At 46.6% G+C, this 16,798-nt stretch overlaps 1 protein-coding gene across 1 annotated transcript; it reads left to right on the top strand.

Moving 5' to 3' along the window:
• The first annotated feature begins 1,125 nt into the window (after nucleotides 1–1,125).
• Nucleotides 1,126–14,387, top strand: LOC130415962 (adhesion G protein-coupled receptor B1-like). The gene is made up of 32 exons (XM_056742002.1): nucleotides 1,126–1,420; nucleotides 3,410–4,279; nucleotides 4,718–4,867; nucleotides 4,945–5,040; nucleotides 5,144–5,308; nucleotides 5,387–5,551; nucleotides 5,700–5,864; nucleotides 5,949–6,113; nucleotides 6,204–6,305; nucleotides 6,401–6,507; nucleotides 6,592–6,786; nucleotides 6,892–6,960; nucleotides 7,283–7,391; nucleotides 7,481–7,624; nucleotides 7,716–7,791; nucleotides 7,908–8,010; nucleotides 8,165–8,208; nucleotides 8,881–9,004; nucleotides 9,898–10,001; nucleotides 10,095–10,197; nucleotides 10,286–10,436; nucleotides 10,521–10,590; nucleotides 10,679–10,745; nucleotides 10,836–10,921; nucleotides 11,034–11,205; nucleotides 11,290–11,385; nucleotides 11,478–11,514; nucleotides 11,606–12,231; nucleotides 12,331–12,366; nucleotides 12,497–12,601; nucleotides 12,696–12,746; nucleotides 12,838–14,387. Exons 2-32 carry the CDS (start codon nucleotides 3,568–3,570, stop codon nucleotides 13,033–13,035), a joined length of 4,593 nt encoding a protein of 1,530 aa, XP_056597980.1. The 5' UTR covers nucleotides 1,126–1,420; nucleotides 3,410–3,567; the 3' UTR covers nucleotides 13,036–14,387.
• Nucleotides 14,388–16,798: the final 2,411 nt, after the last annotated feature.

Genomic DNA, 16,798 nt, shown 5'->3' with positions numbered 1-16,798 from the left:
TTCGTGTGAAGTGTTTCTTTCAACTTCAATGAATCACTCATGTCTGAATAAAGTGTTTCCTACCTGTACTTCCGCTGACTAACACACACACATGTATGGTTATTTTTTTTCGTGGGGACAGTCCATAGGTGTAATGAGTTGTATACTGTACAAACTGTATATTTTATCCCCTAACCTAAAGATCGTAGAAAACTTTTTGCATTTTTAGATTTTCAAAAATTATCGTTCTGTACAATTAATAAGCTTTTGTGCCCGTGGGGTCCTCAATTTTTGTCCCCACAGTGACACGAGTCCCAATGAGTTGGTGTGTTTTCAGGTTTAGGTCCCCACTAACAAATACACACACACACACACACACACACACACACACTCTTCGGGTTTATTCTCAAGTTTACGAGTGAGAGAAAACAGGCTTTCTTCGGCTCGTGCGGGGGCAGTTGCTGACCCTTGCAGATGTCGAGGGGTATTTGTGACTACTGAGCTGTCATAGATGGAGAATGAGAAACAGGATGGTTTGATATGACTTCATGTTGGAGAGGAATCCGCCGACTCTCCCGCCCGCTCGCGGCTCTCCTGACTGGAGCTCCCACTGGCCGCGCGCGTGTTTGAGAGTTTGCCAACATGTTTCACATGACAATTATAACGAGAAATTAAACACAGAAGCTCGATAAAAAGTAAGTTCAATCAATAAGTACCCCCCACCCCCAAAGAAAAAAGGCGTTTTCAATGACGAGCCTTATCTCCTTATTATTTAAATTTATGATGTTGTGTTATTTCAATATATTACAATTCGATTGGTTTAACGATGTGTTGGTACGTGTGTTTTAATCATGTTGTATTGATGTGTCATTGAGGTAAACAGGTGTAATGATGTAACGGCCGAAATGAATGTAAGTCTGGTGATAGAAAGACGATATGATGATGTCTCTCTCTCCGTCTCTCCCTCTCTCTTTCCGGTTCTGCCTTCATCTGTACGCGCGCACGCACACACACACACGCACGCACTCACACTCTCCCCCGCGCGCTGTCTCATTCACCGGTGCGCGCGATCCACGCGGGTGGAGGGGTATATAAAGCAGCGGGAGGAGGCCACACGCTACACTCGGACTGAAACCACTTCAGACCACAAGCAGCAAGACTCCGAAGCCGAGAGTAAAAGTACCAAGCATAGACCGAGCGCGCTGCTGGAGCTGCTTGTTTATTCTCCTGCGTCGTCTCTCTCTGGAATAGTTGCAGAAACAGACGCAGAGGTTGGTAGTAAACTCTCTGGAGTTTGATCAGAGTCGCTTTTTTCCGTTGTGCTTGTGGAAGTGAAGTGCGCCGAAACTTGGAATACGCCTAGACGCTTTGATCCCGCGAAAGATTTGGAAAGAGTTGGATGGAGTGCGCGTCTTAAAGACTCTACAGTATCTTTAAACAGGTAACACACGTGTGAATGTCAACGTTTGTTGCGAATGATCAGTCGTATGTTCTGTTCATCTGTTGCTGCCGCTGTCCGCGGTGCTGAAAATGTGCGTTTGTCTCTGTCGGTGGTGCTGAACTTGTGCGTCTGAATAGTCTCAATATGAAGTGATTGTGATTTTATTCGCTGCTGTTTGTGCGTTGTCTGTATGTTCATTAGTGTCTTCATTTGTGAGTTTTTGTGTGATTATTAACTGAACCATCACATTACACAGCACGCATGTTAGTTCACAAACTCTTTCAAATATTATCTCATATTTACTTCAACCAACTCTGTAAGATAAAACATTTTTCTTTATGCATAGAAGATTACCGAGAGGTTATTTAATTGTAAGTAAAGGGAACCATCTTTCCGAATGCACTAAGTGAAGAGAAGTTCTAACTTTTACTGCTAGCGCGTCTAGTGATGTTGACATTATGAAATAATGACTGGTGTTATCCGCAGTTATTCATGCGCTTTGTTGTATGTTTTGTCTGTGAGATTGTTGCGCAGTTCCTCGATGTCTCTGAGTTTGTCTAATAATGTCTGAAGCGCGTGCATGTTCCTGCGCCCAACATTCACAACTGAGTTTGTTTGTGCATATCACAGCAGTTTGTTGATTCTCATGGAATTGTATTTGACCAGTTAATGTAGTCAGTGTGTATAGATTAAACACCACGCTGCACTGATGGCACTCTAATGCATTTAATGCAATTATATTAAGGTTTTAATCTCATTATGTGTGTGTGTTCCGTATTCTTCTGATGGCAATAGATCTCAGCCCACAGATGGCTTGGCACGTGTTTGGAAGAGCTGTGTGTTTCAGACTTTCCCAGGATTAGACACAAAGCCTCTGTGTTTGCTCGGATCAGATACAATCTGATACTCATCTCAGGATCAGACCGACTTAAAGAAGGGAAGGGTTCTGCTGCCAATGCAGCTCCATATTCACTCATTTAGACAGACTCTGTGAATCTGTCTGTCTGTATGTCTTGTTCTCTCTTTCTCTGTCTCTCTCTCAGTTTCCCCTAACCCTAAACTCCAACTCTCTCAAATATCAGCCATCAGTTTCCATAACTACCAATATAATATGTCATTTCAGCCCACAGGTTAGTTAAACGAGAGAAAGAGTGAGGATGAGTGACAGAGCTGAAGTACTCTCAGTAGAGTTAATGGTTTCCGGTTTCTCACATCAGTCATGAACGCAACCTGTGTGTTTGTGTGTGACTCTGTAGAAGCAAAGAAAGCTCTTAAAACAGAGTAACAAATGTTTTTTTAAATCTGTTTGAGTTTCTTGGGACTGCTTTAGTTTAGTATAGCTATTGCTGTGAGGGAGTTGAAGATGAGGGATAAAGATCCTACAGCTGCTCTCTCTATCGCTCTCTCTCTCTCTCTCTCTCTCTCTCTCTAATGAATGAGTGTCTTTGAGTAAAGGGTTCAGATGTGCTGGAACACAGGGCAGATCTGTAATGCTGTTTCTCTCTACTGGATGCTTTCTCTTCCTCGGGACCGGGAAATGAAAGCGCTGCTTAAAATGCACAGAGATGCTCTTAACACAGGAGATGTGTTACAGGCACCTGTAGCTATGGCAACAGTCAGACTTTAACACGGGCAGAGAAAGTTCTCTGGTCTGTCAGGGCGGGGGGCGAGCATTCCTGCAGAAACTCTCTCTCTCTCCAGCGCTGAAAGCTCGTGGGCGTCAGCTGAGTCTGCATGGACGTCAGTTTGACGCAATCGGCTGCTCCACGTGTCAAAGCGTGGGCAGGAGAGAACTGCGGGAAGAGAGATTCCTGCGAAGGGCACAGTAATTATAGTTTAAGTGTAATGGCAGTGTGCTGATCAGCGCTAACAGTTCTGACAGCGCTCGCTTTAAAGCTCAACTCCTCTAAAGATATGATTCACAGTCGCAATAAATGTTAGTCTTTCTGCCCTGATGATACTGACTGTCTTCTTTTTCTTATGTTACAGACATGACCCCTTCAATCTAGTGAAGAATCAAACCCTCCATCCATATTAAAACAGTGAACAAATCAGACCCGCCAGGTCGAAAGAACCCAACCAGAATCCTCTGAACCACATCAAAGGTTCCCATCACATCAGTCCGACCGTCCTCTTCAAGACAGAAGATGGAGTGGAGGAGCGTCTCGTTGGCATTGCTGGCGTGCATGGTCATGGCGTTCACCCCCGGTACCTCTACTCCCTCAGGACCGGCCTCTGCCACCTGTGCCACCCTGGAGCAGAGCCGCTTCTTCGGCGTGTTCTCCTCTAAGACTACCCTGCCGTCAGCTCCCTGCTCCTGGACCCTGCAGAACCCTGATCCTCGCAGATACACCGTTTACATGAAAATCACCAAGCCCACTGAGTCCTGCACCCCACGCCAGATCCGAACCTTCCAGTTCGACTCCTTCCTGGAGACCTCGCGTACGTACCTGGGCATGGAGAGCTTCGACGAGGTGGTGCGACTGTGTGACGCTTCCTCTGCGGTGGCCTACCTGGAGTCCAGCAAACAGTTCCTGCAGCTGCGGAAGGTGATGCCACGTCTTGGTATGGAGCCCATGGAGGCGGACGAGGAAAACGACGAAGGGAGCCAATTCAGTGCTGAGTTTCTGGTTGTGGGGAAGAGGAACCCAAGCATGCCAGCCTGTGAGATGCTGTGTAAGTGGTTGGAAGATTGTCTGGCCACCAGTACCCACGGAAACCCCTGCGGTATCATGGCGACGCCCTGCCAGTGCTGGGAGCCGCCCAAAAGGAAGGCAGGTGGATGCTATAGGGGCGGAGTCTACATGGAGAAGTGTGCGCCCACCACTAGAGACAACAACCGGGATACTGAGATCATGAGTAAGTGTGTGAAGTGTATCTTTAACACACACAAACACATACACACACACTAACAGGTTCCAGTTCAGTGGCAGTACATTGGAGACTGTTGGTGTCATCGGAAGCTAAAATAAATGCAGGATTTTATGCTCTTCAGTGCATGTGTGTTAATGTGCTTCTTTGTGAGGAACTCTCACAAAGTCTCTGCTGAAGCAATCGATGCCCCGCTCGAGGTTGCCATGGTGACCCTCCAGGCTCCTGAGCGCATCGGGTATTACAGGCAGTTCAGACAGCCGTGTCGTGGGGCGTCCTGGCATTTTGCCTTTTTATTTAGAGAATGCACTAAACTCAGCCCTGCTGTTTGGGAGACTTATGACATTTATGAGAAAACAATGAAGTCTGTCTGCAGATGCCGAAGTTGACCAGCGGAAAGTTGAACGCTGTGTGTTGTGTTCGCAGGGGGCTGGAACGGATGGGGCCGCTGGTCCGAGTGCAGTAATGAATGTGGCGGTGGAGTCCAGGTTCGCAGCCGTGCGTGTCAACCCGAGGATGGCTTTTGCGAGGGGGTGGTAGAAGAGGGCCGGTCCTGCAACCCTCAGCCCTGCATTGGTAAGTTCAGCCTCCTCCAGCAGATCCTGTCTCACAGAGATTGATGTTACAGCTAACATGTGTTTTGTATTGTGCAGGTAAAGTTCGACAGAGAAGTCAAGCCCTGCGATCCATCATCGGCCAAAGGCGAGACGCTGATGGCACTATCATGGCAAACCAGGCCCCTCACAAAGGTGCGTGTCCCAATGACAACATTTGTGCCATTGGTAAAGTACTTACAAATGCAGGTAACCCAATGACCCTTAATGACCCTTGTGCGTCTTTGTGTGTGTGCAGAAGAAGCTCAGCGGGATGAATGGTCTCCGTGGAGTGTGTGTTCTGTAAGCTGTGGAGAAGGCTGGCAAAGTCGTGCTCGTACCTGCATGACATCCGCTCAAAGCACACAATGCACCGGCCCTTTGAGAGAGAACCGACCCTGCAACAACACTGCTGTCTGCCCAGGTACACACACACACTTTCCGTTTCTCAAGGCGTCCCATTGCAGCCAACGGAGGTTAACCTGTGATTGTATGTCTGCAGTGAACGGCTCGTGGGACGAATGGGCCCCGTGGAGTTTGTGCTCATCCACATGCGGTCGTGGATATCGTGATCGTGTCCGTACGTGCAAGGAGCCTAGAAACGGTGGATCTCCCTGCCGCGGGCCCACCAAACAGACCAAGTTTTGCAACATCGCTGTCTGCCCAGGTCAGTCTCAACACTAATGCTGTTCAAGCTATGAACACCAGGTGGCACTGTAGACCCTATTAAATCCAGCTGGGCAACACATGTCATGCTTTCAGTCTGCGTCCTTTCAACAATAACTTAATTAATGATCTGACCTCTCCATCTGCAGTTGATGGTTCCTGGAACGAGTGGTCCGCCTGGACCCCTTGCTCATCTTCTTGCTCTAACGGAACAATGCAGAGAACCCGCGAGTGTAACGGCCCGTCGTACGGAGGCTCGGAGTGCAGAGGAGAATGGCTTGAGACTAGCAACTGCTTTATCCGAGACTGCCCTGGTACGTTCTTCTTTGACAGATGCTTGAACATATGGCTCTGAGTATGAGTACTAATATATCCGCTGCTGCGTTACTGTTCTCTAGTTGATGGGAGGTGGCTGTCGTGGAGCGTGTGGGCCAGTTGCAGTAAGAGCTGTGGTGGAGGTCATCAGTTGAGACACAGAGTTTGTGAGGGGCCGATTTCTGGTGGAGAGCCATGCAACGGTGACAAAACTGAACTGCGAAGCTGTAACGAGAAGCGGTGTCCAGGTAAGGGAACAAGTGTTAATGTTGCCATCCCAATAGAATCCGCTTGAAAATGTGGCGGTGGCTTTGAGTGCTGAATATTGTTTGTTGCAGAAGCTCATGAGATCTGTGGAGAGGAGAGCTACAGCAGCGTGGTGTGGAGAAAGACCCCCGCCGGCGACACTGCCTCCGTGCCCTGCCCGTCTGATGCTGCAGGTACTCATGGTTCTGTGTGATTTGACTTTGTCAGTCGCTGTGAGTGAGGAGAGACGTTAACCCCTCTGTCTTTCTTTCACCTTGTCAATCTGCAGGCCTGATTCTGCGTAAATGCACGCTGGACGCTGTGGGTCTGGCCTTCTGGGAAAATCCAACTCACATTAAATGCATTTCCAAAGAATTCCAGGACATCCACACGCTGGTAAGTCAGCCGGAGAGATCTGAAAGACTCTGTGCTGAGAATGTTTCTCTTCCATTAGAAAACTAAGCGTTCTTCTCTCTCCAGACACGGCATCATGTGACTCAGTCTCAGCACGGTCGGCTTGTGGATGGTGTGTCAGAGGTTCTGTCCAAGCTGAGAATGGCCTCAACTGACAGTATGAAGTACAGCGGAGATCTTCTGGCTGTGATGGAAGTCTTGAGGAACAGTACAGAGATGTTCAAGGGGTCCGGACACAGTCTGAGCAATGCTGATGTGGAGGTACAAACACACACACACACACACACTACAGTACGTACAGCAGCAGATTTAAGAAGTGAATGTAATAACACTCACACTAACAAACTTGAATGATTTGTTCCGCAGAACTATGCCCACACCATCAGTCACTTACTGCAGGAGACACACAGAGACAAATGGGAGGAAGCACAGCTGGTGAGTCTGAGCCTGAGTGTGTGCATGTGTGTGCGCGTGTGTGTGTGTGTGTGTGTGTGTGTGTGCGTGCGTATGTGTGTGCAAAAGAAACGAAGGTTCACAAATGTCCCCTTGTTATAATCTGTTAGGAAACAGTGAGATTCAAAGGGGATTAAATTGAGAAGTCTTTTATTAAACCAACATTTAACAAGAAAGACCAAATGCTTTGATCTCACATGCAGAGACCAGTTTCAAACAAACTTTTATAAAAAAATATCTGATATCTAAATAAAATATTACTTTTATATGAACCGTGTAAAGAAGTGAATATTGTGTGTTTCAGATGGGTGCAAACATCCGTGAGTTGTTCAGTCTGGTTGAGAACTTCATTGACATGATCGGACTTCAGATGAGAGATTTTCAGGACATCTATGAGGTCACCGAGAATCTGGGTGAGTGTGAAAGTGGTGACAGTTGTAAGAGCAGCAGGTGTGTGTGTGTGTGTGTCTGACTGACTGGTGTTTTCTGACTGTCCAATCAGAGCTGAGCATCCAGAAGCGTCCCCGAGCAATGACCTCTGACGTGACCTTTCCCATGAAGGGCTGGCGGGGGATGATCGATTGGGTCCGTAATTCACAAGAGAAGATCACTGTATCCCGCAGTGCCCTGAGTCTGGACGTGCCAGGTACATACACACACACACACACACACACACACTCACAGTCATGCATCCTGCATGTGTGTGGAGACTAATGCAGCTCTGTATGTGTGTTTAGATGCTGAGCAGAGTACTGGTTTTGTGACTGGTATCGTTCTCTACAGAAATCTGGCTCCAATTCTGTCCTTTCAGAGGTAAACAAGCACATACACACACACACACACTGTGAATTTTGTCTGCTGAAGATTAGTCGTGTCTTCACTTTAGATTTTAGGACGTCATCATGATGTTTGATATCTATTTTACACAGTAACCACACGCTGCTGAACTCAAAGGTCGTCACGGTAACAGTGAAGCCTAACCCTGGATTCTTGTCAGCTCCTGTTGAAATTGAGTTCCCTCACCTGCACAACGTGAGTAACCATGGAAACAGATGCAGATCTAGGCCACATATGCTAGTTTCTAGTAGACTAGTTCATGAAATAAATGATATGACACAGAACAAACACCCCCTAACCAGACCTCTCACCCCTCTCTCTCTCTCTCTCTCTCTCTCTGTCTGTGTAGGGCACCGTTAATGAGACCTGCATCTCCTGGGACGAGAGTGATAGGTGGGTGGAACCACTTTTGTGTGTGTTGTGAAAGTGTGTTATCACAGCCCGAAAGGTCAACACTCTCTCTGGTGCCCTCAGCACAAAGTGTCCTCTCCACATCGCCCTAACAGCTGATCATCATATTTGAATGAGTCTCCGCCCACTTCCACACATCAATCATGACCTCATGAATATTCATAGCACATCCAAAACCTTTCAATGATTCTCTCTCACTGCCCACACACATGCAGATGGCATGCTTGACATGATTCACTGAGTCTGGTCTGAAATAAACGACTCATCTGAACGTGTAAATCTGAACTTTTCTTAAACGCATCCAGTCAAGTCTTCACTGCTCTTATATTGTAATTCTGTTTATCACTAACCTTGAATTGTTCGCGATATTGGCTTCTTTATTTATTCATGGATGTGATCGTCATTTGATTGTTTTTATAATCAATCATATTTATAAAGTCCTATGTGTTCATCTCTAACAAAACCCTTAACGTGGTAATATAGTTTTCTTTGAAAAACATGAATGCACAATGAATTTGTTTTCGGGATAAAAAATGAACGGTGATTAAAGCTATCGGGGTGTGTGACTGGGGAGGAGTTGTTTGTGTGTGTGAGAGAGAGAGAGAGAGAGAGAGAGAGGGCGCGTTTATAATATGTGTGTGTGTTTCTGTGCAGCGCGTCCACGCTCGGCTCCTGGTCCGCGCGCGGCTGCAGATCGGTAACGCGCGACTCCAGCACCACCTGCGTGTGTGACGGACTTTCCACATTCGCCCTGATCGCGCGACCGAACCCCGATTCGGTAAGTGTTCCGTTACCGCCGGGTGCTATCTGTAGTGTGTGCGCGTGTGTGTGTGAGTGTATGTGTGTGTATGTGTGTGTGTGTGTGTGTGAGTGTGTGTGAGTGTGTCTTTGTGCGTGCGTGCGTGCGTGTGTGTGTTCGTGCGTGTGTGATTTTTGATCGACAGCTGATAATGACATAAATGAATGGATTATGAACATGTTGTTAGGACTCTTGTATTTCTCGTGTGTTGTATGCTTTGTATGTCACTTGTTGAATTCATGTAAAGATGTGACGAGGCGTACAGTGGCGCAGAGTCGAGAAGGCAGTTGCCATGGTAACCGCATCCGCAGTCTTTCTCGCGCTTTGATTCGGTTATCAGCGCTGCAGCGCGATGCGTGAAGACAGAACCCTTTTGCTTCTCATCAGAGATGCATTCTGTTTTGACGCCTGTTGTCGCGTGCTGACGTTTTGTTACCTGTTACTGTACATGTCCTCAGTGTGTGCGCGTGCGTGTCAAGGGCGAATGAAGGAGAAATAGAGCAGCGCATAACACACACACCTGCTTATTTAGCTTAATTAATTCCTATTGTTTGAACACATTTCTTTTAATTTTACCTTTTTAATGATTGTCTTTTAGATTTCGTGATATAGCTGTTTCCTTTGCAATTACACTACAAAAATTTGCACATGAATTTAACTCTCGCTCTCTCGCTCTCTCTCTCTCTCTCTCTCTCTCTCTCTCTCTCTCTCTCTCTCTCTCTCTCTCTCTCTGTCTCTCTCGCACGCTCACTCTCACCTTCATATCTCCTTTTCATGAGCTGCCCTATTTCTGCCAGTCATCTTGTCCTGAGGGAGTGTGGTAGGCCAATGTGTGTGAGGATTGACACTGATGTGGGTGTGTTTCTTCACAGAACATGGACAAGTCTCTGTTGCCATCGGTTACGATGATCGTAGGATGTGGGGTGTCATCGCTCACGCTTCTCCTTCTCCTCATCATCTACGTCTCAGTGTGGAAGTAAGACACTCGCAGTGATCCATCAGTTCTTTGATTGATTAGTGGGTTTGTGTGCAGGATTGTTGATCGATCGGCTGTTGTTTTTTCTCTCAGGTACATCCGTTCCGAGCGTTCCGTAATCCTCATCAACTTCTGTCTGTCAATCATCTGCTCTAACGCCCTAATTCTGATTAGTCAGACACAAGCACGCAACAAGGTGAGGTGACTCCTGAGCCCAACACTCAGCTCTCACCCTTCTGCCACTTCAGCTGTGACTCACTCGTGTCTCGTTGTGTCTCGTGCAGGTGATGTGCACCTTAGTGGCAGCGCTCCTGCATTTCTTTTTCTTGAGTTCGTTCTGCTGGGTCCTGACGGAGGCGTGGCAGTCATACATGGCCGTCACGGGCCGCCTGCGGAATCGCATCATCCGGAAGCGCTTCCTGTGTCTTGGCTGGGGTGAGTGTGTGTCTGTGCTGGAATGAGTGTGTGTTTGTGTTGCTCATCTCTAGGATGGTGTGTAACACCCTTTCTCTGCATCAGGTCTGCCCGCTTTGGTTGTCGCTGTTTCTGTGGGTTTCACAAAAGCTAAAGGTTACGGCACTGTCAACTAGTGAGTATTTCATCTGAACACTACTCCCTGCCGAGCAGACTTAAATTCGTGTTTCTGAACGTGTGGCATGTCTCTCTCTCTCTTACAGCTGCTGGTTGTCTCTTGAGGGTGGTCTCTTGTACTCATTTGTGGGTCCGGCCGCTGCTGTTGTACTGGTGAGGATCTGCTCGTGGTCACTACACACTCAAGCGCATAAAGCGGTGGCGAGCGTCCAGTAACATTGATCCCGTGTGTGTGTGTTTTAGGTGAACATGGTGATCGGTATTCTGGTTTTCAACAAACTTGTGTCCAAGGACGGCATCACGGATGTGAAGCTGAAGGAGCGAGCTGGGTAAGAGTCCACACCCACGCACTCACGCACGGCGACCGGTTGGCACCTCAATGTTAGCCAATGTTAGCAATCTAAGCCCACTCAACCTAACCCTTCCTTTTGTGTCCTGCAGGGCGTCGCTGTGGAGCTCATGTGTGGTTCTGCCACTTCTTGCTCTCACTTGGATGTCAGCCGTGTTGGCCATCACAGATCGGCGATCCGCTCTCTTCCAGATTCTCTTCACTGTGTTTGATTCTCTGGAGGGTTTCGTTATTGTTATGGTGCACTGCATCTTGCGTCGAGAGGTGAGCGCCCTGACGCTCGCAGCACACACGTCACACATGTGCATTGGAGTGCCTCGGCAAGAGCTCACCAGTGTGTGTTTTCAGGTCCAGGAGGCGGTGAAGTGTCGCGTGGAGGACCACAAAGATGACGGCAACGGCGATTCCGGCAGCTCGCAACAGAACGGCCACACGCAGCTCGTGGTGAGCACACTTGAACGCCGCGTTTCGCTGCTATTGACAGTATTAAATGTTATTCAAACACTCACGTCTTGTCGTTTCTGTTTTGATCTCAGTCTGATTTTGAGAAGGACGCTGACTCAAGCCGGCCAGGTGAGCACACAAACCACTTGACAATGAAACACGCGCCATAATCCAATCTGCAAAGAAAGAAAGTTTGACATGTGTGTCTGCTCCTCCTCAGGTGGTATGAAGAGCTCATCAGAGGAGAAGATGCCCCCTCCTCAGCTTCCTCTGCCCCTCGGTCCAAACTTCCACACACTTCCTTCCAACCCCGGCGGCAAGAGCCACGTTCCCCCCGTCCCCGAATACTCCAGCCACACGCTCACCCTGCGCAGGGAGAAGGGGCGTGGTGTCGACCCGTCTTGCGGCAAACCCGTGTACGTGTGCGACAGCGAGCTCTTCAAGCAGCTGGACGCAGATCTGGCCCGGGTGCAGGCCGAGAGTGTCTGTCCGGATGGCAGCGGTTACGTGCTTCTACCCAACACCACCTCCACCCTGCGCTCCAAACCCAAAGACGACGCCAGCAAGTACAACATGAGCACCGAGCTGCCACAGGCCCGCCTCATGCAACTGAGCGGAGCCTTTGCCGAACCGCAGGCCGCCTACGCCATCAAAACGCTGCCCGCAGACCGTGTCAGTGTGTCCTACTCGGAGCGCGACTCGCCCATTCAGAACATACACAACATCTCAAGCGAGAGTCACGTGACCAGCAGTCTGGGCGACACCTTTGACTCCATGAACTCCATGATGTCCAAGAGCGAAACCATCTCCACGCTGTCCATGAGCTCTCTGGAGGTCAGCGAGGGGGTAAGAGATCATGTCACGTCTCTTTTCTGCAGGAATGGATATAGTTGGTTACAGCGTGACGCTAAACTTGTCTTCTCTGTTTTCTCGTCCCACTCACAGAGACAGAAGTCCCGCTATGCAGAACTGGACTTTGAGGTAATTATTCTCTTTTCATCTCAACGGTAACTGTTTGAATAACCACACAGTCTCTTCAGAGGTTCACTGAATAATCTCTTAAGATTAAATTCATTCCTTCAACATTCCTTCTATTTTCTTTTTTCTGTAGAAGATCATGCACACAAGAAAACGCCATCAGAACATGTTCCAGGACCTCAACAGGAAGATGCATCACGCTGAGAAAGACAGAGAGTCGCCCGCCTCTGACAGTAAGGTGAGCGAGAGAACCGCACGTGTCCCCAAATCAATCTTTCTTACAGACGAGAACAGATCGAGTCTAACAGAGTGATTCTTTCTTCTCCCCGCAGTCCGTAAGATGGAGTGTTTCCTCAGCAGGAAGCGACAAGACAAACCATAGCGTGAGTGTGCCCTGTGTCAACGCGTACCGGAGGACGTTTTCCCGTCGGCTGCGGGTGTTTAATTCTGTCCTCCTTGTCTCTCATTGTACAGGATAAGCAGCAGGGTCCAATGGATCGATCGTGGGAGACCATGAGCAGGTCCCAGGCATCCCCTCCCGGCTGGGTCAGGAAAGACATGGAGCCCCTGCAGGCATCTCCTCCGGACCTCCAGGGTGTGGAGTGGGAAAAGGCCGGAGCCGCCATCCCCCTCGTGGGCCAAGACATCATCGACCTGCAGACGGAGGTGTGAGGGCTTTACTTCCGACTTCTGTTGGTTTGGGAAAGAGAGCAGAACAGAAGGAGCGAGGGCAGAGGGGAACGCACTGTACCCGTCTGTCATTTCCGTCTGTGTCTCTCTGGCTTCAGTAGCAGCTCTCAGCTCAAGATGAGTCTTTAGAGGGCATGGAAACAGAGCCAAACTGTTTAACTTGCTCCATGTAAGGAGAGATGCGCTTGGTTCATCCAGAGCTTTTCCCGACGCTCTTCCATCTGCTCCAGGAGGGTTGTCTGTGGACGCCTGTCTGAGCCCTTTCATTCATCTGTGACTCCAGTAGAGAGAATGGGCAAATCTTCCCATAAGATGGCCCTGTGAGTTCGGCCCTCTCCGTTAGGAGCGTCAGGAGCCAGACGTCTTCAAGGGTTTTCTTCGAGGCTGTGCTAAATGGACACACATGAACTGAAATGGCTGTGGTGTTTGAGCGCTTTGTGTGGGGAACTTTCATTTCCTGTTAGCTGTAAGAGCTTGGCAATTCTCATTATACCTTCTGTTAGCATTATAAAGTAGTATTATTATTATGAATTTGTACTTGTAGACATGATATGATTTATTATGTGTCTTCTCATATCTGATCATCAACCTTTTACTTACGTTTATTTTTTTATGAAGTAATTCCTTTATCCCCAAACCAGTAGCAGAACGACTGGAGCTCAAGTATGATTTCAGAAATGAACTCTGAGCCTCGCAGCATTCTGGCTCATGTAGGCAGAGCGGCGGTGACTCTTCAACGTCTTCAGATTTGTGAAGGAAAATGAACGACACATTACATGAACTGGAGAACATCTGTGAACTTCTGAACACTTCCACAGTGCCAGCGTGAGACTCTCAGTGGCATTAATACAACACAGAGAGACGTGCTTGATGCCCATAGACTGACTAGAACCCTGACAGGGCCTGGTCTCATTTTCTACCATGTTTATAGAGCAGACAGACACTTTGTCAATACTGTTTAATGACTATTAGCAATGAAACCAGATGGAAAATAATGGACAACACAAGAGACTGTCTTGCTGCTAACAGACATTTCAGGAAAGAAAAACATATATATATATATATATATATATATATATATAGACAGAGATATAGCTTATAGTTTTATTAAACTGTGCTTCAGGAAATGCCTTTTTGTACTATGTTGAGACACTGAATCCTTGTTCACCTGTACAATCTCTTGTTTCGTAAGCGTGCGTGTGCGTGTGTGTGTGTGTTGATGACTTTCCTCACATAATGTTCACTTCCTGAAGTCTGTATGAATGTCTCTGTGTATTTGACCTCCTCTTGATTGTACGGTTTAAAGAACTCTAGGTGAAAGTGTCTCATCTCAATAAAAGTAACCACATCAAAATAACATTGTCTGTTTTTTATTTACCAGATTGAATTGACTGATAGTTAGGGTTGGGAATGGAAAATCAATTCCAATTGTTTAATTGAGATTGAATCAATTCCTGTGTGCAGATTTTCAGAAAAGTACCCGTGCTGCGTGATCTGCCGATATCGCAGTATCTGCAATACTAATTGAAATAAATCAGAAATAACATGGTTCCATGTGTACATATTCTTAGAACGCTGCTTATAAATATTGATGTTGGCAAACTAGTCAATAAGCAGGCTAATGAACAGGATTGTATCTCAATGTTTTACTCAACTGGGAAATCAAAACTGGGAATCGATAAAAACCGAAATAGATCAAATTCAAACGATTTCTAACCTAACCACTAGTGGAACTATACAATAAATAAAATAACAAATGAAAACTTAATCTGCATAGTCCCACCTCAACATCATGATGGAGGTCGAGTCAGCAGCATTTAGAAAATTAAACTGGGATTCTTGAAAACATCTCAGACTGTCATAAATTTGACATTTTGACTTTTTGACTTCATTATTTCAACTGAAACAAAAGATCTTTTGTTCACGAAACCTCTATGAATGTTGGGTTCTGGAAATCTCTTTAATGAAGTGACAGAATGCTGATGATGGTAAAGTTTTTATACATGCATGAATCTTTATAGTAAAAGGTTGATTGACAGATGAGAAACTCCAGGGCCCGGCTGCACAAACACGGTTCTTCAACACTGCTTACAGTCAGATTTATGAAAATGATATAAAAGAAAGAGGTGAGACTGATTGGTGCTGTATAATCTTAATCTAGCATTCGGCCCTGGGAGTGTTTGTTGAGCGTAGATGAAAGGATGAAACCGTTCGTGTGTGGATGGATTGTGGACTATTGATCTCTGTTGATTCTCATGAGTGGTCATAAGATGCCTGATGAATGACTCTTTCAATAATGGTGTATACTGTATGTGATGATTTTAACAGAGAGATCAGGGAAGAGATCAGGGAAATATTCTTCAACCGCGATGATGATCTGCTGTATGTACTGAAGAAGATCCAGCAGAAAGCTCTCAAAACTTCTTGATGATGAGTGATGATGTTGTTTGTCAGATGGTCTGGTCCACTGCTTTTTTCTCTTCTTGTGTGTGTCCTGCCATTGGTGATAATGGAGATTGACTGGAGTGGGTTGAATGCAAAGAGCAGCTTTCACTCAATGGTGAAAGTGCCACTCAAGCGTTGTGTGGGTTTTTGTTTCAAGAGAAAGTAATTGCGCTGTTTGAAAATGGTGAGTCACATGCGCTGGCTTTAGTGTGAAAGTGGCGCTTGTGGAATACAGCCGTGCTTCTGCGTCACAACCAAATGCCAGAAGAGATCAAACTGCAATTCTGCTCTGCAGGGAAGAGTTCTCGACAGCCGACATGTGACACATCGCTGGGTCTGTGTTTGTGTGTGTCTGTGTGCGTGTGTGTGTGTGTGTGTGTGTGTGTGTGTGTCTGTGTGTGTCTGTGTCTGTCTGTATGTGTGAGTACCTTTAAGTTTTCCCTCTGAAATGTTCTTTGATTGTAAAGGCTTCAGTGATGAGACGTCTGTGTGTTTAGAAGAAAGAGTTTCAGATATGTCCTTTGTCTAAGTTGTGTGAGAGAGTGACAGACTCACTGCTTCACAAATACAATAGAGATTAATCCTCACTACAGAACTATCAGAAATAATGCTAAAAAATATCAACCCTTTTGTAACTGGGGCTGTACCCTTTCAAAAACGACACATTTGCACCAAAAAGTGCATATTAGTACCCAAAAGGAAGTTTAAAAAAGAAACATATTGGTACCAAATGTAAAACATATCTGTACCTAATGCCTAATGGAAAATGTTAGGACCTTTTTCAAACTGCCCAAGTGTACGGCAACTAATACGTAGGATTCATTTGGCCTAAACAATCTATCATTTTCTTCTAATTTCAATACAAATAGCACACTTAAACAGATTTAGTTTTCCTGTAGCTCAGTGGTAAGAGCATTGTGTTAACAACGCAAGGTTGTGGGTTCGATATCAGGGGATTGCAAATACCTATGTAAAATGTATAGGACAAAGCAATGTAAGTCACTTTGGATAAAAGCATCTGCCAAATGCCTAAATGTGATACACTATTTACAATACAAAATTGAATAATGCAGAGTACACAAACATACACAACACGTGAAGGGGTGTAGTAGTGTCTAGAGGTGTATGATGTGTCTAGTCATGGTGGTGGTTATGTAGTCATTGTGAAGTCTTCAAAAGTCTTATGGCCTGTGAGTAGAAAGAGTCTCTCAGCCCTGTCTGCCTGTTGCTAGACCAGAGAGAGAGAGAGAGAGAGAGAGAGAGAGAGAGAGAGAGAGAGAGAGAGAGAGAGAGAAAGAAA

This window comes from Triplophysa dalaica, chromosome 25 (genome assembly GCF_015846415.1).
Source record: "Triplophysa dalaica isolate WHDGS20190420 chromosome 25, ASM1584641v1, whole genome shotgun sequence".
Taxonomy (NCBI): domain Eukaryota; kingdom Metazoa; phylum Chordata; class Actinopteri; order Cypriniformes; family Nemacheilidae; genus Triplophysa; species Triplophysa dalaica.
Note: the sequence above shows the minus strand (reverse complement) of the source record. Positions and strands in the feature narration are given on the sequence as shown.